At 45.2% G+C, this 23,768-nt stretch overlaps 1 protein-coding gene and 1 pseudogene across 4 annotated transcripts in view; both read right to left on the reverse strand.

Annotated features, from left to right (window-relative positions):
* FARP1 (FERM, ARH/RhoGEF and pleckstrin domain protein 1) overlaps positions 1-23,768 on the reverse strand; it is a 272,243-nt gene that overhangs the window by 90,241 nt on the left and 158,234 nt on the right. For all 4 annotated transcript variants that reach the window (XM_059144403.1, XM_059144404.1, XM_059144401.1 and 1 more), the window contains one exon: positions 4,994-5,098. In XM_059144403.1, the coding sequence (XP_059000386.1) occupies positions 4,994-5,098 (105 nt within the window). The remainder of the gene's footprint in view (positions 1-4,993; positions 5,099-23,768) is intronic.
* On the reverse strand, positions 17,146-17,225 carry LOC131814253 (small nucleolar RNA U3; annotated as a pseudogene).

Consider the following 23,768-nt stretch of genomic DNA (forward strand, 5'->3'; position numbering starts at 1 on the left):
AGAGGTCACTGTATTTTTCCCCGCTGATTATACACACAGAACCAGCACCCAGATCAAGAAACAGAACTTGGCCAAGGGCCCCAGGGGCCCTCCTTGAACCCCGCCCCCAGGCACCCCTCCCGCCTCCTCTAACATCACAGATCCGTTATTTTCTTTAGTCTTACGAAATTAACTCTCAGGTTGGGATTTTATAATTGACAGAGAATAAAACATGGAAACATGGTCAGAACAGAAGGGTGATGGAGAGCATGAGCTTGTGTTTATGCAAACCTGTACCTGAATCACAGCCATCGCATTTCCTCACCGTGCACCTTCATGAAAATGACTTCACCTTGCTAAGCTTTAGCTTCCTCATCAGAAAAAGTGTATATGATGGGCTTTTCTGGAATGAATGAAATACTGTAGGTCAAACTAACAGGATGCCTTGCACAGAGTTATCACTCTTCAGAGCAGGTGCTGGCTGACTATGGCTTCCTGTACTATAAATAAAGTTTTATTGAAACAAAGCCACATCTCTTTGTTTACATACTGTCCAGAGCTGCTCCTGCACTATAAGGGCAGCCTTGGGTGGCTGTAGTAGAGAACCTCTGGCCTGCAAAGCCTTCATATAATATTATTTGGCCCTTTATGAAATGTACTGATCCCTGCTTTAGAAAGTGAGCCACGTTAGCGGCTGTGTCCACAGGGACTAGAATAATCTGGCACATGATAGGCAGCCATGTGGTGGCTTTCATCTGTGTTGCATGGGACAAATGAACCCCTATTTCTTTGCCATTATTAACAGGTTTTCTGTATTTTGCGGCTAAACACACTCCTAAATGGTATTGTAAGAAAGGAGCAAGATGATAAAAATCAAGCCTGATAAAACTTGAAAGAAGCCAGCCCTGGAGGTGCACAGGAATATCAATAGGTCTGTAAGTTCTAGAAGGGCACTGAACTTGGGGTCAGAAGGACCTGGTCAGAACCCCAACTCCACCATTAGCTAATTTATGCTTTAAAAAGGCAACTCCAGCTGGCTCAAAACAAGGCATGAGTGGAGTCGGGGAAGGCAAAGTTGTTAGAAATAATAATACAGCATTACCCTCCAGTGTTTTGAGAATCAGTATTTTAACATAGAATACTTTTATGAAACAATGTTCCGTAGAACTAGCCACATTGTATTGTAATTTATTTGTTTTCCTTCTCTCTCTTACCAAGCTGTGAACTTTTCTTTTTTTTTTTTTCAAGCTGTGCCCGTCTAATGAATGGAAACCGTCACCACTTCTTGCTGTCACTCGTGTCTTCTACGGTACAAAGGATGATGACAGACAGTGTAGGCACAAAATAATTGTTGGATAAATAGAATGCAGAATTAGATCTGGCCCATCTGTGGTCATCTGCCACATCAGAAAAAGGAACGGGAGTCAGGGAGGCTTAGATTTAATTCAGGCATGCGGAAATGCTAAAGAGTATTTGGAGACAAGAACAAGCTGAGAAAACACTATTCACACCCGTTTTTAGGTACGGGACAGATTTGCTCATTCACCACCTACCCACTCAACTCCTGTCTCTGCCTTCCTTGTAACACTCTCTTCTGCTCTGTGATGTGTCCTTCCCCTGGGTTTCCTCCTCCCCATCCGCACCTCCTCTGGGGGCTCGCTCTTCTCTATCCCTTAAATGCCGGTGGCTCCAAGCGAGCCTCCTTTACACAGTCTACCCTCTCGTCCAGTGTCAGAGCTTCAGCTGATATTTAAAATAACCCTGGGGAGGGGGGCCCTGGGTGGCTCAGATGGTTCAATGTCCAACCCTTGATTGCATCTCAGGCCATGATCTCAGGGTGGTGAGGTCATCCTCCTCATCTGGCTCTGGGCTCAGAGCAGACTCCGCACTGTCTCTCTCCCTTTCCCCTCTTTCTCTCTTCAAGTAAATAAATAAAATCTTTTCAAAAAAATTTTTAGAGTGCCCCTAGGTGGCTCAGTCATTAAGGTCTGCCTTTGGTTCAGGTCATGGTCCCAGGGTCTTGGGATCGAGGCCCACACCAGGCTCCCTGCTGGGCGCGAAGCCTGCTTCTCCCTCTCCCACTCTCCCTGCTTGTCTTCCCTCTCTCACTCTCTCTCTCTGTCAAATAAAGAAATAAAATCTAAAAAAGAAAAAAAAAAAAATTGGGGACGCCTGGATGGCTCAGTTGGCCAAGCATCTGCTGTAGGCTCAGGTCGCGATCCTGGCATCCTGGGATCGAGTCCCGCATCCTTGCTCAGCAGAGAGCCTGCTTCTCCCTCTGCCTGTGACTCTCTCTGCTTGTGCTCTCACTCTCTGACAAATAGTCTTTTAAAAAAAATTTTTTTAAATAAAATACTCCTAGGATTTTCTAAGTCCACATTTCAACTCAGATATCTTTCCTGTGCTCCGGGAGATACACCTACTGGTAATGCCCACTGGACATCTCCACCGGGATGTCCAAGGACGCCCGAGTCCTCCTGTCTGGATGGAACACCTTGTGTCTACCTCTGCACAGACAGGGCCACTTGAGACTTTCATCTCCAGTGACTGGCACCACTATCCCCCAGATGGCAAAGCTGGAAACCCAGCTGCTCTGAGCCTCCTTGCCGTCACGAGCCCATCCATTCACTCATATCCCCAGCCACCTCCTCCCCTCAAAATCTCTTGAATCACCCACCTCCCTCCAACTCTCCACCACGGTATCCCCTTAGCTCCTTCCAACGCCGTCTCTAGCCTGAAAAACAGCAAGCTCCTAATGGCTTTCCTGACTTTAGTCTTGTCCTATTCCAGTCCAGTCCTCTTTCTAACCGATAAATTGGATCCTATCATGTTCCCTTTAAAACACACTGACAGCTTCCCAAACACATTAGCTTAGGACAGAGCTGTGCTGTCCAGCACAAGAGCCGCGGGCTGCACGTGTCTACTGAGTGCCGGGAACACGGATGGCATGTATTGAGAGGGCCTGTGAGAGTCAAGTACATGCCAGATCCAAAGACTCAGCACAAAAAAAAGGTGAAATAGCTTAATTCATAGTTTTTGATATTGATTGCATGTTAAAATGATCATGTTTTTGGACACACTAAGTTAAATACACTTTTAAGTTAATTTCACTTTGGGATGCCTGGGTGGCGCGGTCGGATAAGTGTCTGCCTTCAGCTCAGGTCATGATCTCAGGGTCCTGGGATCAAGCCTGCTCAGCGGGGAGCCTGCGTCTCCTTCTGCCCCTCCCCCTCCATTCCCTCTCTCTCTCCTGACAAATAAATGAATAAATCTTAAAAAAAAAAAAAAAAATTACTGGGGCACCTGGGTGGCTCAGTGGGTTAAAGCCTTTGCCTTCAGTTCAGGTCATGGTCTCAGGGTCCTGGGATCGAGCCCCGCATCGGGCTCTCTGCTCAGCGGGGAGCCTGCTTCCTCCTCTCTCTCTCTCTGCCTGCCTCTCTGACTACTTCTGATCTTTCAAATAAATAAATAAAAATCATTTAAAAAAAATTACTTTTTTTTTTTAACATAACTGCTAGCAAATGTGATATTACATATGTGGCTCATATTTTCCTTCTACTGGATGCCAATGGTATAAAAAGTCCCTCAGGGATGCCTGGGTGGCTCAGTGGGTTAAGCATCTGCCTTTGGCTCAGGTCATGACCCCAGGATCCTGGGATCAAGCGGATCGGATCAGACTTCCTGCTCAGCAGAGTCTGCTTCTCTCTCTCCCTCTGCCCCACCCCACTGCTCGTTCTCTCTCAAATAAATAAATAAAATCTTAAAAAAAAAAAATAGTCCTTCAAAGTGTGGCTCCCTGCCTACCTGAGAGCCTCCTCCTTCTCACTCCTTCAGCCCCTCCCCCTAACTGCTCAACTCCAGCCACACCCGCAGGTTCCTGAAGGTTGCTTTCTGCCCTTTAAATTCAGGGTCCTCTCTCACTAGAACATTCTATCAGGTCAACTCCTACTGGCCTCATGGGACTCAGTTTCATAGTACCTGGGAAGGAGACCCTGAACACCAAACCAATGTTATGTGTTGCCCACCACTGCCCAATGCCCCTGGACCCAATGGGGCCCCTGTCACATGCCCTGGGCTAGTTACTGACTAAGCTTGACACCCCACCTGGATCATACGTTCCCTGCGACTTACAGTTATCCCCAGCACAGTGGCTCGCAAAAGTGCTAGGTACCCTGTAGTAATTCAGAGAACAAAGAGAAATACAATCAGTGAACGTGTAGTCTCAAGTGACATCTATTAAAAGACTAAGATACAACCTTAGGAAAGTTCCCTGAGCCAAAAGACAAAATAAACAGTAAGCTATGTTCTCACTCTTGGGTTCACAGGGGTGAAACCTCTGTAAAGAACATGATATATCTTTCAAACTTTACAATGATGGAAACCCAGGCCTTTGGATGGATCTTAAGCAGTGAAATACTTGGTCGCAAGCATCAAAGCATCATGTACTAGTGGGCTCCCTGTAGCTTCATTTGTTTACAAAAAAAAAAAAAAAAAAAAAAAAGAAAGAAAGACTGGGAACAACCTACATATCCCACTATTTATAAGAGGCGTTATAAATCACGGCATGACCATTCAGCGCAATGGCACGAACCTGAAAAAGGAGGAAGTGGATTCTATGAGCGGAAAAGGAAAGAGCTCCAGGATACATTAACAGAAGCGGTGGGGACGATACAGGAAGTTGTATATTGTTTCCCCAAAACCGCATGTTTCAGAAATATGTGCTTGTATATACACAGACACGGACGTTTATCAGGAGGATACGGGGCCACTAGTAATGGTAGTTTCTGGAGGGAGAGGTGGGGGGAGGGGTCAGAGGGAGCCAAGCCTTCACAGAGCATGCTCTTGGCACTTGCTAACCCTACGTATGTAGTATTTTCCAACAAGATTAACAAGGGCTTTCGGGATGTTCTTCTTCTGCGACAGGTCTGTACAGCCAAGGAACCACACCTGGTTCCTCACCTTTCCCGACACTGAGCAGATGGTCAAATACCAGCATCAATTTCCTGCCACTTACTGTGATCTTCTTGTGGTCGGGAAACTCGAGGCCGAAATAGTCCCCTTCCACAAGGTTGAGGTGGTTGCAGACCGCATCCAGCAACACTTTCCCCGGGGCTCTTTGCTGCGAAGAGAAACAACAGGAGTTACCCACCTCCAACACAGGAAGAGATGAAAACAAACCTCGGCTCCCATCACGGGAAGCCTCGTCATTCCTGAATCTTCCGGCCCTTCTCGGCTTGCCCATCTCCACGGATGCTGACCACTGGACCCCCCGACTGCACCCCCTGGAGTCTTTTACAGGCTGCATTCCTACTTAGCTGCTAATTCTCTGCCATTTTCCCCTGCCCACCCCAATCCCACGCACCACCCCCTTTCTTAAAAATAAATAAATAAATACACACACACACACACACACACACACACACATACACACACACTTAATTTATTTAGAGCAGTTTTAGACTGATAGGAAATTGAAGACAAGACACAGAGAATCCCCACACAGCTCTTCTCACCACACACACACCGGATCCCTTATTGTTAACCCTGTATCGATCCATCTGTAACCACAGCTGAGCCAACACGGACACATGATCGACATATTATCGGCACCCCGAGCCCACACTCTACACCAGGGTTCACTCTGCATTCTAGAGGTCCAGACATCTTGATGAATGTATCAGATCACATCTTTGCCATCACAGGGTCACAGAGGATAGTTTCACCATCCTAAGAATCCACCGTGTGCCACCCAGTCAACCCTTACTCCCCCAACCTCCGACTCCTGGCTATCACTGGTCCTTTTGCTGCCTCCACTGTCTGCCTCTTCCAGAATGTCATACAGTGGGAACCACATGGCATGTAGCCTTCCCAGATTGGCTTCCTTTGCTCAAGTGTATGCACTTAGGTCCCTGGATGTCTTTTCATGGCATCTTGGTTCGTTTTTTTTTTTTAACTGCTAAATAACGTTCCCTTACATGAATGTACCACAGTTTATCCATTACATCTTTTTTTTTTTTTTAAGATTTTATTTATTTATTTGACAGAGAGAGAGAGAGAGAGAGAGAGCAAGCGATAAAGGAGGAGCAGGAGAGGGGGAAGCAGGCTCCCCGCTGAGCAAGGAGCCCGAAGCAGGGCTTGATCCCAGGACCCTGGGATCATGACCGGAGCTGAATGCAGATGCCTAATGACTGAGGCACCCAAGCACCCCGAAAGTCATCTTGATGACCATCCAAGTGTTGATGAGGAAGAATAAAACTGCTATAAATACGTGCGTGCAGGTTTTGTGGGGACGTAAAGTCATCGACCCATGATTCCGTATCCTTTCTGTGGCTGTGGAACCCCTGGTCCCACTCCTCGTCCCTCCCACCCCAAGTACGGCAGAATTTAGGACTTTCTTCCCTAGGTTCTCCCAGCACATTGCGCAAGCTCACTCCCACACCTCACCTACACGGAAGGTAAAGGTTGCGTTTTGTTAACTTCTGTATCCACGGTGGTGCCTACAGACCAACCAATTTGGAAGTGAATAAACAAATGAATAAAACTTCCTCATTCCACAGTATTCTATATCGTTAAGTATACACGAGCTTGCGTCTCCACTTAAATTCTAGGCTCCTTACTCACCTTCATAGACTTACTGTCCAGCACAGCAGCTGGACCAAATGCCCACAGCAATCAGTACCGTACAAGCACTTTCTAGTTACTGAACCTCTAGGGAAAGGGAACACAGGACAGACAAGGTCCCAATTCCTACCCTCAACACTAAGAACCATATGCCTTGGTTTTTCTTCACTGCTTGGTGGATTCCTTTTTTTATTTTATTCTTCAAGATTTTTATTTATTTATTTGAAAGAGAGAGAATGAGAGAGAGCGCGAGACGGGGGCATGGTCAGAGGAGGAAGCAGACTCCCCACCGAGCGGGAAGCCCGATGCAGGACTTGATCCTGGGACTCCAAAATCATGACCTGATCCAAAGGCAGTGGCTTAACCAACTGAGCCACCCAGGTGCCTCTGCCTGGTGGATTCCTAATGACCCACTACACTAATAAAATGGACCCAAGTCTACCACACAGATCAAGCACCGGAAGGAAAACGTCTCAAAACATGGTCATTTCCAGTAACTGCTTTTACATGTGCACTTTCCCCCTGAGAAGAGTGGAACATTACAGGAACCAAATAGTAACCCAGGGGACTAATGGACAGAAAGAGCTAGAGGCTGACAGGTTCAATGATGGGCATGTCCATTAGCAGGAGTCATTAAAGAGGCTTCGGTGTCCAGTCAATAAGCATTTCTTTTTTTTAAACAGATGCCATTTTATATCCCTAGAATTCTCATCACCGAAGTCCAGAAGATATTCACAGCTATCTGAAGGCATACAGTATTTGCCACAGGGAATACCAACCTCACCGGGCTCTTCCGGTGCCTGGTTCAAAAACCACTGGTAAAATTATCCCACGTGCGCTGATGGCAGGACTCATGAGAAAAACAGGGATGTCTAACAAAGAGAGAAAAGATTTCATTCCCATTCTCGAAGAGAAATCACCCCTCCTGTACTTCCCACGTTGGATCTACTCTGACAGTTTGCAACATCGTTCCTCATTGCTTGTATCCAGTGGATTTTTTTGGAACTTCACACTCAAAGTAATTTTGTTCAAACTCACATCACAGTATATGTTAATTAACTAGAATTTAAATTTTTTTAAAAAAAACCACAAAACAAGAAATCAAATCACAGAATGTAAAATAAATGGTGGTGTTGGTGAGTGTACTTAGTGGCACTGAGTTGCACATGTCATGGCTAAACTGGTCAATTTCACGTTACAGATGTTTTCTCACAGCGCAAAATGCAGAAGAAAAAAAATAAGAAAAAGGGGCAGTGGGATTCATATCTGAAAACAGCCACAGGGGGTGATGCATGATAGTCTGTTTCAAATTTTTTTTACGAGCCAGAAGGTGAGTTAGAGCTTAGAAAAATACTGAGGGGTAGAACTAGTTCACGAAGAGTGGCTGTGAAGGCCCGACCACACGGGGAGAGTGAGCGAACACCCACGTGGGCGCACACGACATCGGCTAAGATTTCTCGGTGCAAAGAGGTCTTTTATGTGTTGGGCAGGAAATGAACATTGTTGAGTAACTGCAAATTTTGCATTTGGGGCAGGCTTTGCACCAGGAGCCAGGAATGGGGTTCAGAAAGCTATAAATCCACCAGCCCTTTGGCTAAAACAAATCTGGACGTAAGTTGATGAAGTGTGAGTTGGGGAAGGGAGTATATCCAACAGCGTGGATAAAGCTAGCAGAGCACAAAGCTTAGACCCAGAGGAATTTTGACCTGAAGAGGTCTCTTCTCAAAGGGGGGCAAGGGGCTGACTTTAAGATACACACACATTTGGGGAGCCTGGGTGGCTCAGTGTGTTAAAGCCTCTGCCTTCGGCTCAGGTCATGATCCCAGGGTCCTGGGATCGAGCCCCACATTGGGCTCTCCACTCAGCAGGGAGCCTGCTTCCTCCTCTGTCTCTGCCTGCCTCTCTGCCTATTTGGGATCTCTGTCTGTCAAATAAATAAATAAAATCTTAAAAAAAAAAAAAGATACACATTTCTATTTAATGTTGCACAAGCTACTTACATGAGGAAAGGAAACCAATATACACATCATCTGAAAACCTACACATTAGTAAGTTTAATATGAAAAGGATCTTATGACAAATGACTTCTTTAATTATCCCTATGTGTTATATTGGGGCTGGGGAAAAAACCTCTAAGACCCCCATAGCCTCTAAGTAAGGGTCAGTCTGGCCAACCCCACACTCAGCCAGTCTTGATGAAAAGTAATTATGGACGTGTGTGCCTTACAGAAAAGACACCCAAGAGTAATTATATGTTTTATTCTGGAGAACAGATCAGCAATTAGTGAAACTACATAATCGCATTTTCACCACTTTTTTCTTATTGGCTACTTTTAATTATGCTCCAAAAGGCATCTGAATTGTAGCCTCCTGCACAAACAAGTTAACTAATTTCATATTGGGCGTCCCTGCTGATTCTCTCCATTTTGAACTGGCTGTTCATGGAATCCTATAAAATTACTTTGTAAGAGGAGGTCTGCATTCTTGGGGATGGCCACTAAACACTGAATAACAAATAGTAGGAACATTCAAATTTGTTTTTTTAAGCTATTAAAAATTGTGAATCAGGGGCACCTGGGTGGCTCAGTCATTAAGCGTCTGCTTTCGGCTCCGGCTCCGGTCACGATCCTGGGATCCTGGGATGGAGCTCTGCATGGGGCTCCCTGTTCCATGGGGAACCTGCTTCTCCCTCTCCCTCTGCTGCTCCCCTGCTTGTGCTCTCCTGCTCTCTCTCAAATACCTAAATAAAATCTTTTTAAAAAATTGCGAATCAAAGTTGCTTTCGTTTATTGTACCTTAAAAAAAAATCTATCTATGCCTTTAGGTTTTTTCTATTACATAAAGTTTTATGTGGGAGTATTTTTTTTTTCCTTTTCCAAAAGAATAAAGACAGTTCTTTCTGGGGTAGGGTCTAGTTTCCTCCCTCTCTCTGTTTCCTCCAAGCTTCCGAATAATTTCCCCTACTTGATACAAGCTACAGTTCTAAGCTTTCAAAAGCAACCTCCTAGATAGGAACCTATAAAGATAACATTCGCCCAGGTTTAAAAACTTTGCATCTGCTGAGGCTTCAGAAAGCTGTTTCTCGAAGTGTTTTGTTTCCTTCCCTCCTCTTCCTGGTTTAGGATTAAGGTAACCATGACAACCAGGACTGGCTCTTATCCAGCAGAGAATGGCTTCTCTTTAAGGCCTTGGTCCCTTTTTCTTACCTTTAATACCTCTTAGTAGAATATGATTCAAAGTCTTATAGCCCACTAACCTTCAACAACCCTAATTGTAGGGCATTAGAATCCCATAGATTTCCTCATGGCCCTTGGCTACTTTTTGACCAGGTGGGTGGATACAACTGATGCTGCAGGCTTGAGGAGCCTACAGGCACTGGGCTTAGATGCTGCACAAACAGAAATCAATACAAGTATTTCCAACAAGAAACCAGCTAAACCCGAATATTACGCGACATACCATGTTAGAGAGAAAGAGAATGCGACGTACCATGTTAGAAAGAGAACTCTCCAGTGTCTCTTCCTCCAAGAACACTAATCCTACTGAGGGTTTTGCCCTTATAGCTAGCTTCATTTGACCTTCATTGCTTCCCTACTCTCAGGATAGCCACAAAGAAAGTTCCGTCTTCAGTATACGAATGGAGAGTTGGGGAAGCATGACTCAGTCCACAGGACGCGGGAGTCAATGAGAGGTGTGGAGATGATATCATCTATACCCCAAGATCAGTGTAAACATTAAAATGATGATTGCAAAGTGGTGAGCAAAGGCTCTGGTACAGAGGAAGAAGTTCTCCATCACTGCTGCTCCTGCTGTGAAGGGAAGATGTTCATTTCGAGCATGGCTGGTGCGGGAATGAGTGGACACTGAGGCGGAGGCATGCCTCTGCAACGTCAGGGCACAGGAAACCTGGCTACCCCATCAGTGTGCCATGGAAGGACACCTCCTGATGCAGAGGCCACCCCGGGGCCCCACTGGGGGTGATTCAGCACGGTACTTCCGGTTTTCAATCCCGCCAATCAACCTAACCAGCTGCAAGTGCTGATTCTTGGGGAATGGGGCGAGGCCCCAAGGTCACCATTTTCCCAACAGGCTCCCAGAGCGGTGGCTGCTGGGACAAAGATTGTGCTTTGAGTGGCAAGATGCTCATCACAGGGGTCAGTTACTACTTTTTTATAAAAAAAAAAATTATTTATTTGAGAGAGAGTGTGCATGCACGAGCAGGAGGACTGGCAGAAGGGGAGGGAGAAGCAGGCTTCCCGTTGCGCAGGGAGCCCGACGGGGGTGCTCTCCCAGGACCATGACCTGAGCTGAGGGCAAATGTTTCACAGACTGAGCCACCCAGTGTCCCTAATCAGTTGCTACTGAATGACACTCGGGTCCTCTACAGGCAGGGCTAGCTGGCTGGTTTTGTGGTCTCTCTGATTTCTATACAAGGCGAACATCAAGCTAGAAGCTTAACTGTAGGGGGGAAAAAGTGGTGCCAAACTTATGTTTATGGGCTGAACTATGTCCCTCAAAAAGATATGTTGAAGTCCTAACTCCCAGTACCTGTGAATGTGACCTTATTTGGAAACAGGGTCCTCAAGATGGAGTCAGGTTAAGATGAGCTCATTCGCATTGGGCCTAAACCAGTAGGACCAGTCCCTTCTAAGAAGATGGTGTGAAGAAAGACACACTGGGAGAAGGCCCCGTGGGGACAGAGGCAGAGACTGGAGTGATGGGACTATTAACCAGGGAACGCCAAGGATGAACATCCCCCCACACTTCCGCCAGAAGGTGGAAGAAGCAAAGAAGGATTCTACCCAGTCTTGGAGGGAGCATGGCTCTGAAGACACCTAGATTTGGAACTTGTGGGCTCCAGAACTGAGAGAGATTAAATTTGTTGTGTGAAGCACCCCCCCCCCCAATACACAATTTTGTGATTCTTAGTCACAGCAGCTCTAGCAAACTCATACCCATCCCTCTGCTGTATGGGAGCAGAGACAACACAGTTATGCCCAGAATAGTCCCTTTTGGATAAATGAGATTACAAGGAAATAATAAGCCAATAAGCAGATTTAGAATAACAAGAACTCTGGCAGAATTCCTCTAACTTGATCATCACATACACTCAGCAAGTAGTAGACTAATTATAGAAGGTAATTAATCTTTCCTGCTGTTAAAATATATTCCCTTTCTCACAGCTGTTGCTTTAGATGTGAACGGGTTCTAGAATTGAAATCCTTTTTAAGAAATATTGTCTCTTTTGAGAGCCTTCCACCTGTCAGGTCAGAGGGACGTGAAACGGGCTCAGGAGCTTCTGATGAAGCAGAAGTTCAAGGAGAGTACAATTTCAGAAATTACACAGGAACCCACCTAACCGTCCATAAATGCATGTTTTTCTTAGAAAATTTAGCACAAGGCCACTGCCAGACAGAGCTTAATATAAGAGATGAAAAAAATGTCAGTCTGTGGCTAAATATGGCCAACTCAATACATGCATCTCCACTACATCCAGAAACCCCACTTCAAAAAGAACAGTAGAGAACAGAAAAAGGAAAAAGAGGAATACATACATTAAAAAAAAAGAAAGAGAAGAAAATGAGAGAAGTGACAGCAGGTGAGAGGGGTCCCCCAAATTCTAGAGGAGGACAGACAACAACACTGAAACCTAATAACAGAGCAGAGGAAAGAGAGTAAGCAGTCGGCAAATGGCCACATTACACAGAGCCAGCCCCCCTCCCAAAGGTCAGAAATGGGAGATGCCAGCCACTTCTGATAATGCAGACTAGAGGAAAACCCTTGTTAAAACACTGCAATTTGTATCCCCATATAGCCAGGAGTTTATACCTAAAAAAAAAAAAAAAAGAAAGAAAGAAAGAAAGAAAGAAAACAAAACAAAAAAAACAAACAAACCTAGAGGGTTATAATAAGGAATATTTGTATAGCAATTAAGAGCTCTAAAAAATCTAAGATGAAAAAAAGAGCAGCACAGAAATACTTTCACTGGAAGAGATTACAGATATAGGTGAAAACTCCTAGAAATAAAACATCCTGACCAAGAGATGGCACTGAGTTTATGGCTTCAGCTCAAGAGTCCCAATGTCTGACCAATGCGACTTCTATCCAGACCCAAGAGCAGAGGATATGGTGCAAGCTCAATGCAAGGAAATTCTCCAGAATGAAAGAGTCCAACCTTCTAGGTTGCAAAGGGCCAGAGAGTATCACACAGAATGAATGAACACAATCAATTTCAAGGCAAATATCTGGGTCATTTTGGAACCCAAAGAAGAAAAAGAAGATTCTTACCAGAGGGAAGGAAAGGCAGGTGAATCACAATCAGGGCTTGGGACTTCTTGACAGCACACGAGAAGCCAGAACAGAGTCCCTACCATTCTCCCCTCCAGGACAGCAATAATAATGGCTGGCGGCTTGTTAGGCGTCAATAAAGATACTGGAGGCCAGATGCAATGGCCCCAGGGCTCACCCCAAGATGGAGAGATCCCTTCAGTCTCAGCTGCATAACTGCACCTCCACAAAGCTACCTGCCCTGGGGCACTCCAGGCTGGAGGTACCAGACTTGCCAAGATCACACACTCACGGGCTGTGGAGCTGGGATTCAAACCTTGTTTGGAGACGCTGCTCCTAATGGTTGTGCCCCAGAGTCTCTCCATTTTCCCCCTTGTCCCTTTCAAGACCTATATATACTTGCAATTTTGAGGACTCCCAATTGTCCTGGGGAAAACTTGCCGAAAAAAACAAGGAAAGAGGCTGGTGCTTTCCCAGAGTTCTAACTAGAGGCACCGAAGCGGGCTAGTAGGCCACATGGTAGGACACAGCTAGGATGACCATAGTAAGGCATAGCCCCAGCATGCTAGGCCGAGTGGCACATAAGCCAACCATAATTTTCCACTGCAGAGGCAGGGCTCCTTGGTTAACACGGAAATGAGACAACTGAAACGTGCGAGATGATTCTCATGCTGTTTCTCCACCCCTTGGGTGATGGAGAAAGGTAGCACAGTGTCATCATTTGGAATACAAACCCGGGGGCACCTAGGTGGCTCAGCTGCTTAAGCCTCTGGCTCTTGGTTTCAGCTCAGGTCATGATCTCAGGGTTGTGAGAGAGCCCCTCGTTGGGCTCCACACTCAGCACCATCTGCTTGAGATTCTCTGCCTGTCCCTCTGCGCTGCTCCCCATCCCACTTGCTCTCTAAGATAAAAAAATTTTTTTTTTAATTTTAAGAATACAAACTCTGAAGACACCTGCCTTCTTGCAAATCCCATAACTCTGTTCCATGGCAGTGTGACCTTGGGCAAGTTACTCTTTGGGCCTCCCTTACCTCTTCTGTAAAATGGGCGTAATCTGGGGCGCCTGGGTGGCTCAGTGGGTTGGGCCACTGCCTTCAGCTCAGGTCATGATCTCAGGGTCCTGGGATCGAGTCCCGCATTGGGCTCTCTGCTCAGTGGGGAGCCTGCTTCCCTCTCGCTCTCTGCCTGCCTCTCTACCTACTTGTGATCTTTCTCTGTCAAATAAATAAATAAAATCTTAAAAAAAAAAAAAAAGGGCGTAATCTCCAAACCACTTCATAGGGTTTGTGAGGAGGAATATGTGAGTTACCATACCTCAAGCTCTTAGGATGGTACCCAGGGCTCAGTAAACTCTACCAGGTAATAAGTATGATGTGGGGGTGGGGTGGAGAAAAGGACACAAAAGCCCAACAGGAAAGTGGCGGCGGCCTCATTAGCAGACACTGTGATCACCATCGCTGTGAGATACGAACCAGATCAAGAACAGGAACTACAACTTGAAACACGGAAGCCTGGGAGCGGGGACAAGGCTTTCATTCTGGAAGAATGAAGCCCACCGTGTAGGCCTGCCCATCTATGCGTCCACAAACGCGGTGATTCTTCCTCCCGCCGTGGCTCCAAGGGTGGCCACACTGTCTGAGAAGACACTGCCTTCCTTGTTCCCCGCCGCACTGAGCCCCAGTGATCCGAACACCCATTAAACACACTTCAGACTGGATATCAGAGCCCGGGCTCCAAGTCAAGAAGAGAATGGGTGCTTTCAGCTCCTCGGCTGTAATTTGGCTACATTGTAACCACAGCGTTGTTAGTATAGAAGTCACTCCCCTTCCGTGGCACCGGGACTTCACGTGCGCATGCGCGGCGAGTGCTTAAGGCAACGAGCAAAACAGGAAAAACATGTATGGAGAATTCGGCCATTCCTAGAGCTGGGTTTCTCTGCTCTTGACCCTGAGCAATTCATTGTCCTTGGATCCCTTTCTGAAGGTGATGAAGAAAAAAATTCTAAAATTTATCGAAATAAGACAATCTTGACGTTTAAAAAAATATTCAGTAGTCAGGGAATAACATATCACACAAATAATGAATCAGGCAAGTAAAACCCAGATCACGAAAGCTCCAGGAGAAAGCATTAGATCCTTCCCAGCAAAAGAAAAATGCTCTCTCTCCCCTTGGGCTCAGTGATCTAATTAAGCCTCAAAACTTAATTCAGTGCATGGAGCCTGAACTTTCTGGAAATACACCTGATATCATGCACTTAGCCTCCAAAATTATTATTCCAAAGTAAGATGGAAAGTAAATATTTTATTGAATTTAGCTTAATATTCTAACAGAAGGATAAAAACGCTGTAAAACGAAACCTTGAACTAATATGAGTTTCCCAGTTCGCATCTCTCTTCCCCTGCAGGCAGATTACTTCTACTAAGTTTTTTAAACACAACTTTTCCCCTCAAACCAATCTCCAAGGTTCTTGGACAACTTCCAGGAACATTAAATGAACAAAAAATTATTTTAAATGTTTACAGATGCTTTCAACAGAAAACATTTTTAGTGTTTTTCAGTTAGTAGGAGAACGGGAACATTTTCTCATCCTGAAAAAGGACCCTTAAATTACTTTTTATGCATTAAAAATAGGTCAACTGAGGTGTGAAAAACACAGCTTTCAGGTCAATTTAAGAATTCTCAGCTCTGGCATCCCCAGAAAACGTCCCAAATAAATACTATTTACTTTTCATTCTTCAAGTACTTTTCAGGTTTACTATCCTATTAAGCACATTAGCAACTGGGATCCAAGTGGGCAGGAGCTCCAGGCATGCATGTCTACAAGGAGGTCAGAGTTTTAACTTGAGTTAGTACAGCTGACCTTTGAATAACATGATTTTGAACTTCATGAGACTACTTATATGCAGATTTTTTCAATAAATACAGTACCATACTATAAGTGTGTTTTCTTAGTAACTTTCTCCCTCAGGCTTACTTTATTATAAGAATACAGTATATAATGTATATACAATGTAACATATGTGTCAATCCACTGTTTATGTTATCTGTAAGAAGCTACAGGAGGCTAGTAGTTACGGAAGTCAAAAGTCATACACAATGTACTTTTCAACCAAACAGAGGGCTGACACCCTTCCTGCATTGTTCAAGGGTCAACTGTACTTCTCCTTTGAAAAACTGGAAAGCAAAAAAAAGAAAAAGAATAAAGTAAAAGAAAAACTGGACAGCTCCGATCAGTGTAAACAGAGAGGCTCCAGATTTAGCACAAAGAAACTTACAAATATGTAACAAAGGTAACAAAAGGTATCTAACAAGAGACTGAAGGTAGTCACAGAAAATGAAATGCTATTTCCCAGGGGCTTGGGGTGGAACAGGGATGGAGAGTTATTGTTTCAGGGGTACAGAGTTCAGTTTGGGAAGATGGAAGAGAATTCTGGAGATGAATGGTGGTAATGGCTGTACAACACAGTGAATGTACTTAATGCCACTGAACCGTACATTTAAAAATGCTTAACATGGTATAAATTTATGTTAGGTGTATTTTATAATGGGAAAATATCCAAAAGGACTGGTAATCTATTATAGGGAATGGCAAATTAGGGGGAGAAAAAGTCAAGGACTCAAAAGAATGTTTTAATTATAAACAAAGTACACAATATATTTATAAAGATAGACAGCAAACTTATATATTTCCAATGGATGAAGCTATTACTGCTAGGTATAAAAATGTGTGAGATTACATTTGGGAACAGCACAGAATGGGGGGGGGGGGTGCTGGACCAAGGTTCCAGAGTCTTTAGGATAGGACTTCGATGCCTGGCTTGTCGTTTGCCTATGTGGCAAGTTACATGGCCTGCCTGGGCACTGATTTTCCCAACTGAATAATGGAACAATAATGCCTCCTAGGGAGGCAGGCCTGAGAATTCAATGGGGTAAACACATAAAATGACAGGAATTGATGTCAGCATTTAGAAAGAGGCTTTGTTTATGGTTGCAGGCTTTTCCAAGTTTTTCCACCTTTTGATATCTAAGAAAACTCCCTTTAAACCCCATTTTAAGGTTTACGGCACATGAACCGCTATAAAATAAAACATATTTGCAATTATATTCCACAATCTTCTGAGGAGGGGTTGAGGAATGAGATAATGGGAATAAGGGGCAGAGGGGACAAACTAGAAAACCCTAAAAAGCAAGCAAGTTCTGTGTGTTCACTGTGGATGACCCGTCCTTCCTGCCACCAGCTTGCCAGAGTAAGACAAAGCCTAAGCATAAAAACTCTAGGTTTAGGAAAAAGCTCATAATTAACAAACTATAGAAATGATCCCTGAAAGTATAGTCTTCATAATTGAGTATATAGAAAAAGTACAGACAGCAAATCCAAAAATATGGATGGTCCACTAGAAAGGCTGAAAGAGTGTGAATAAAACTGTTTTCCTTTAAATTATCAGGCAACAAGCTCCTTGCTAATAAACCAATGTTGGCAGACAAGATCATTCTGCATGGTTTACATCAGATTCTTTCAGTTCTTACAAACCTAGTAAAAAGAAATGATGATCAAGTCAGGAGCTATTTCTAGGAGCTAATTCTGGAACAGCAACGATTCTGAGGTTCATCCGGAAACTTAAAACCATCCACACCCTCTAACCTGTACATATCTAGAATCTTGCATGTGAGAAGTGTTTGGAAAAAAATCCTCCAACCATTCTGATTCATGCACACACTCACAGTCCTCCATGACACTCAGGACTTGGAAAACACACAGCTTATGTTCTATGACAATCTTTTCAAATTCACCTGTTGCAATACCTTGATGAAATTTTTTTTCAGCTTCCTTGTATTTCTTTGCTGCATCTGGCCTCTGTACTTCTGATTACCATTTGAGTTACTAAATAAATAGTTCCCAAATAGTTTCTCAGGTCAGTTCTATCAGAAAGAGCCATCTTCCACTAAATCATCTGTGTCATTCCTCCTCCAAACTCGGCATCAGGGTCTTTGCAATGGAAAACAAGGCCCCAGAGAATCTGCTCCTCCCCTGTCGCCTGTCTGAAGCCACATCCAAGTGTTCTCCTCCTGCTCACTCCAGTCTAGCCACACAGGACTGTCTGCCGTTCTCAGCCTATCAAGTATATACCTACCTCAGGGCCTTTGCACTGGTTGTTCCCTCTGCCTCCAAAACCTTCTCCTTAAAAATGTACATGCATAATTCCCTTGCCTCTTTCAAATCTCTGTGCCAATGTCATGTCTCAACAGGGCTCACCCAAACCACCCTCAACTGTAATTTGCCCCCAGTCTCCTTAACTTCTTTTCCTGCTTCTCATTTTTCACTTTACCACTCTCTAGCATCTGAAACAGTATTTCTTTATAATGTTTCTTATACATGGTTGTTCTGCTCCATTAGCGCACAGACTCCATGAGCATACGGATGTCTGGTTTTGTTCGTTCGATCAGCATGATCCGTAGCAGGTGTCCATGCTGAGCAGATACGTGAATGAAATCCTCTTAAGATCACTTCTCGCGGGGAGACCGCAATAGCACGATCTTTTAACAAAAATAACCATGTGCTAGGGTCTAGATTCTAAAGCCGCTTTGAATATATTTTTTATTTCAAGACATTGTTGCTCAAAGTATACAGCGGAAGTATAGAGAACCGACATCTTCCAAACGCTGTAAAGGAAAACTGCTCTGGAAAGGTTACTTGGAGGGAAAACACGAAAAGGGAAATAATGAAGGATGGTTTTCTTTCGACAAGGAAGCACATCGGGCTGGGCTACCGTCCACAACAGCGCTAGTCACGTGACCATTGCACATGGCCAGAAACACCTACAAGAAGACCAGAGACCCCACATGGAAACCATCACTCACCAGTGCTAACTGGCCATGAGCCTTCATGCTTATTCCCTCATCTGACTTCAATGAGGAATGAGGTTCCAGAAATAAAAGGAGGGCTTCTGTTTTTTCAGATCTTGTTTGGAGACCAGACCCTCCTTGGGCTATTATTACTGATGTAGCACTCCAGAATATTCAGACCTACTGCTCCCTTTTGAACTGGCTCCCTGGTTTACTCTTGTGTGATTACTTCAAAATCAGGTAAAGATGATACCTTGGATAGCCCACTCTGCTGTCCATTCGTACGGGTTTTCAGTTTGAGGCTGCCTTTTAGCCCTATTTTCAATCCTATTTTCAATCAGACCAGCCCAGCAACCAGCCCGTTTAGGGTTACTTCATTTTTTGTAGTGTGACCACTGCTCAAAGTGAGCGGCAGGAGAACGGAAGGCAAATCTAAGAAGGACACTGAAAAGCATGGGTATAGAGCACATCCTTGAAATAAAATCCTGCCCGGGGCCCGGGAACACGGGCAGCCCACAGCGCTCCCTTACCAGCGCTGAGAGCCAGGCCACACCTGAAGACAAGCAGAAGTTTCTGAAAAAGCAGAAGCGTACAATAAAACCGCCTTTAACAATGACCCTCTATGACGTCACAGCACTTAAAACGCTCGTCTGCAGCAGCTCCGCAAGCAAGGACGTACACAGCCGAAAAGAGCGCGCCCCCTTAGATCCAGAGTTTGGGTTAATCTGTCCACAGTGTGGGATCGTGACATGCACACTCTGTCCCAGTTTATAAACAATTACATCAGCGCTACAAACAAATGCAGTAAGTACATGCTTGAAACAGAGTCCGTCACCTGCTGAAAATGAAGTAGAACTTGACAGAAGAGAGTTTACAGGTTTCCCTAGAAATTGGAGAGTCAGAATCAATTCTGGAGGAGAGATCCAGGAAAAAGATCTAGTTAATAAAGTTTAGATTGTCCTTTCAGGGTCTCATTTCTTCATCCTGCAGGATGCTTTCTCAACGGCGCTGCCGTCAGGCCAAAAGAAAAGCTCAGCAGAGCCCCACACCCTGTGCGTGTAACGCCAGCACTGTTTTACAAAGCCAAGATTACAAATCATTCTGTCCTCCTTAATGGCACGATTAACCCAAATTGCCCTGAAGTGAGGAGAGAAGACTGGGAAATGAACAGGCTCCTAAAAGAAAGGCCAGAAGGGATTCATAGCATCGGGAAGTAGAATGATGGTTGGGGTGGGGGGCGGGGAGGGGAGTGGGGACGGGCAGTGAGCGCGGGGAGAGGGCGGCGGGGTTATTTAATAGAGTTATTGAACAGAGTTTCACATCTGCAAAAAAAAGTCCCAGAGCTCTGTTTTACAGCAACGTGAATCCACTAACCACCACTGCATTGCTGACTTTAAAATGGGGGAGATGCTAAGTTTTGTGTGTTTTTAACCACCACTGAACACAAAAGCAAGCAAGGAGAACTCAAACTCTAGGTCTGAGCCTGCGCTTGAGACTCCTTCCCTGATGACACCACAGCCCAAGCCGGTTTATTCATCCCACGGAACAAAGCAGGACAGACTGGCCGCACACAAATACACACACACACGGAACAAAGCAGGACAGACTGGCCGCACACAAATACACACACACACACACACACACACGCGCGCGCACGGCTGTTCTTTTGCACGGGCGTCATTCATTACAAAGTCCGCGGCCATGTGTGACTTTATGTTTGATTTTCATTCATTTTTCAAAGCTCTCCCCTACCAATGGCTGGCCCAGTGGAAAAATTTCAAAAGCATTTATTTTACCCTTAGCAGCTCCTTTTTTAACTCTGTGTGCCTGCGAGCCAGGCAGACGAACCTATGAAGCTCTGTTTTCTCTGCTGAAATGCCCCGGAGCTGTTTCAGGGCATCAGGAAAACAGTCCAGCTTTCAGAGCCCGGTGGTTTCAGGGGTTTTCTTTGTTGTTGGTTTGTTTTTGTTTTTGTTTTTTAACATGAGCCGTAACCCTAACCCAACAGCTGCATCTTGCCAACTCCTCCACCAGATTTCTTTCTGTAAGAAGGTTCTATCAAGACCATACTGGAAAAGCTACAAATCTTAAGATAAACATTCTTGCGTAATCTCCTGAGTAGGTGGTTCCAGAAGGGGCCTCTAGGGTTTATCATTGACTGCTGACACACGTGTAACTCTGAATTAAGGACCTGATCGGGAGTTCACAGGTGCAAGATGGTTAGCAAGATAGGCAGGACCGAGCGTTTCCCCTGCATTTCAGTCCATAACCCTCTGTCCAAAAGGCAGCAGCAGTTCGCCGGCGAAGAAGCTGGAAGGATGCTGATAACACTGCTTACTTTCCCAAGGACCAGCCCAGCCTAAATGCAATCGCAAGCCGAGGAGGCAGGCCCGAGCTTCTATTTTTAGAGATAAGGCACAGAGACACAAGTACCAAGAACAGCACTTCAGAGAATGCCAGCAACCAAGGTCCACAGTTTTATTAATCAGATTGGTAGGAAGCCGATCATAAAGATGGATCCATTAACGACGTCAACTGATGAGATAGTTATTCCTAGAAGTACTGATTTTCAGTACTCCTGGGAAGACAGCTGTTGAAACGGACAAAAGAAATCCTCTCTCCCATTTCAGCATCACACATATAAACTCAGTACCGCTGGTGCAACAGCCTAAGCGTTTGTGTCCTCCCAAAAGCCACATGCCGCAACCTAATCCCCAAGGTGACGATGGTGTTTGGAGGTGGGGCCTTTGGGAGGCGATGAGGTCCTGAAGGTTGGAGGCTCTCATGAATGGGATGAGTGCCCTGGGAAAAGAGATTCCTGGGAGCTGTCTCGTCCCTCCTGCTACGGGCGACATGGCAAGAAGATGGTCATCTCTGATTCAGCCCTGGGCTCTCACCAGACTTTATGTGAACTCACCAGCCTCCAGAACTGTGAGAGAGAAGTTTCTGTCATTCATAAGCCACCCATATATATTCTGTTACAGCAGCTCCAGCTGACCAACACTTCTGGTGACAGTGCTAAAGCAAATTTTACATTAGATAGAAGAAAAATGGGAGGGGGACTCTGCCTCCATTATCTGGAAGCCAACCATCCAGGAAGAGTACGTCTGCCATTTTCCTTCTGCAGAGGCTAACGGCTGCTGTAGGGAGGGGTGTGGGAAGAGAACGGATGCCCAGATGTAGCAGGCAGGAGACAGAGGAACCAGCAATGAAAACTGAACATGAGAACAAGTTAATTCCGACTAGCCCTTCCCTTCCTTCTGATAGCACAAGGAGAGCAAATCTGGGACCACTCAGACAACAAGCTCAGTGCAGATGCAATGAGCTCCAAGGTCAAGAATGATCAGGGCTGTGGCTGATCACGGAGAGTAGGGAGAGTTGTTGTCTTGCTTTGGTCCATGGAAACAGGACCGGGCTCGGGCCCAAAAGGCTTAAGGATCTGCAGAAAGCTACAAGAAAGGAGAGTTTCAGCTTCGAGAAGGAATGGACATTCTAAAATAAAAATATTCCACAGCACAACTGTTTGTCTTGGAAAGAAATGCGCTGCCACCTCCAACAGGGTATAACTATAAATGGGGTAATTGAGAGGATGCTGGCTTTGGGGAAAGGTGGCTCTTCCCGCCTCGTGGTGCTTTCTTCTCCCCACATCCCATGCGTTAATGCTTCTCCTTCTAGTTTATGCTTTACCTGCTAGTTCTTTTCTTCCTTCCTGGGCAGGCCCATGGTTAGATCTTTTTCAAAAGAAAATCAACCGTTCTACAATACAAGGCAGGATGTTCTGTATCCAGAGATGCCCTCGGGTGACATCCAACACTGAGATACTGTGATCCAGCAGGGAAATGGAAAACCCCTTGAAACAACGCAGCACAAGTAACTTAGAAGGAATAAAACAGACTTACACATTGGTGATGATGTGCCTGCACGTGTAGATTTCCAGGTACACGCCCACAAATGATATGCACAATTTATAGGCGGCCCAGCAATCTGTATCTTGCATAAAGATTTATCTTGCATAAAGGTGTATCTGGTTTCCTACCACTGCGGTGATGAGCTGTCCCTCCAGGGAGAACACGGTGGTGAGTCTTCACCCAGCTTCCAGGACCCAGATCTTTCCACACCTCCTTCCACAATCCCAAATAAAACAATGGTACCATCACTATATAAATGATACCTGGAGAAGTTTGCCACTTTATGAAAAAAAGAAAAAGAAAGAAAAAAGGAAGGAAGAAAGAAAAACAAAATTCTAAAACTGGTTAAGTTCATTTAAATTCTCCAAGTGATAGAACTGAGAACACATAGAAGAAACTTCTGCACAAAAAGCCTGACGACAAGTGGGCTTGTGAAGGATGCGGAGGTCCGCGGTTTGGGATCCGTCATGAACTGGATCCAATTCTGGCCCGGAGGGAAAGGAAAGCAAACTATCAAATGAAATGTTTTTAGGAAAAGAATAAACGTCTTCTCTCTTTCCCAACTGCAGAATAATGTCTCATGATTAATCACAGTCATTTTCACCAGCCCCGAAAAATCGCTCGCAGTTTCTGGTTTGATGTACTCAAGGCACCGCACACCACATGGAGCACTTCACGTGGAGCACTTCGGGGGCTCACAAAGGTCAGTGCTGCATCTTGCGGGATAAGCTGCCAGCCTGTGTTGCATATTACACTGAACCCAAGCCACGGGCCCTGCATCCAACATGATGCTACCGGCTTCCTAATAAGCCTTCTGGAAAACTACTGGGACCCGCTAAGCTGAACATATGTATGGGATTGGCAATTCCGGAAACTCACCGGAAGACATGGGACAATCCCCATTATCAGTAGAATGAATCAATTCCAGCCAAGGGAACGCAGACGCTGTTGCCACGGCAACACCACAGATGAAGGTCGCAAACCTAATGCCGAGTCAAAGAACTCACAAGGAAGGGTATGGATTGGATTCCACCGATCGTGAACTCATTTGTTATAGTCCCCAAAGGTAGGAACAATCAGGACAGTAGCTATCCTGGCAGAGAAGGAAGAGCTGGTGGGGGGTGTTGG

Source organism: Mustela lutreola, chromosome 13, assembly GCF_030435805.1.
Source record: "Mustela lutreola isolate mMusLut2 chromosome 13, mMusLut2.pri, whole genome shotgun sequence".
Classification (NCBI taxonomy): Eukaryota; Metazoa; Chordata; class Mammalia; order Carnivora; family Mustelidae; genus Mustela; species Mustela lutreola.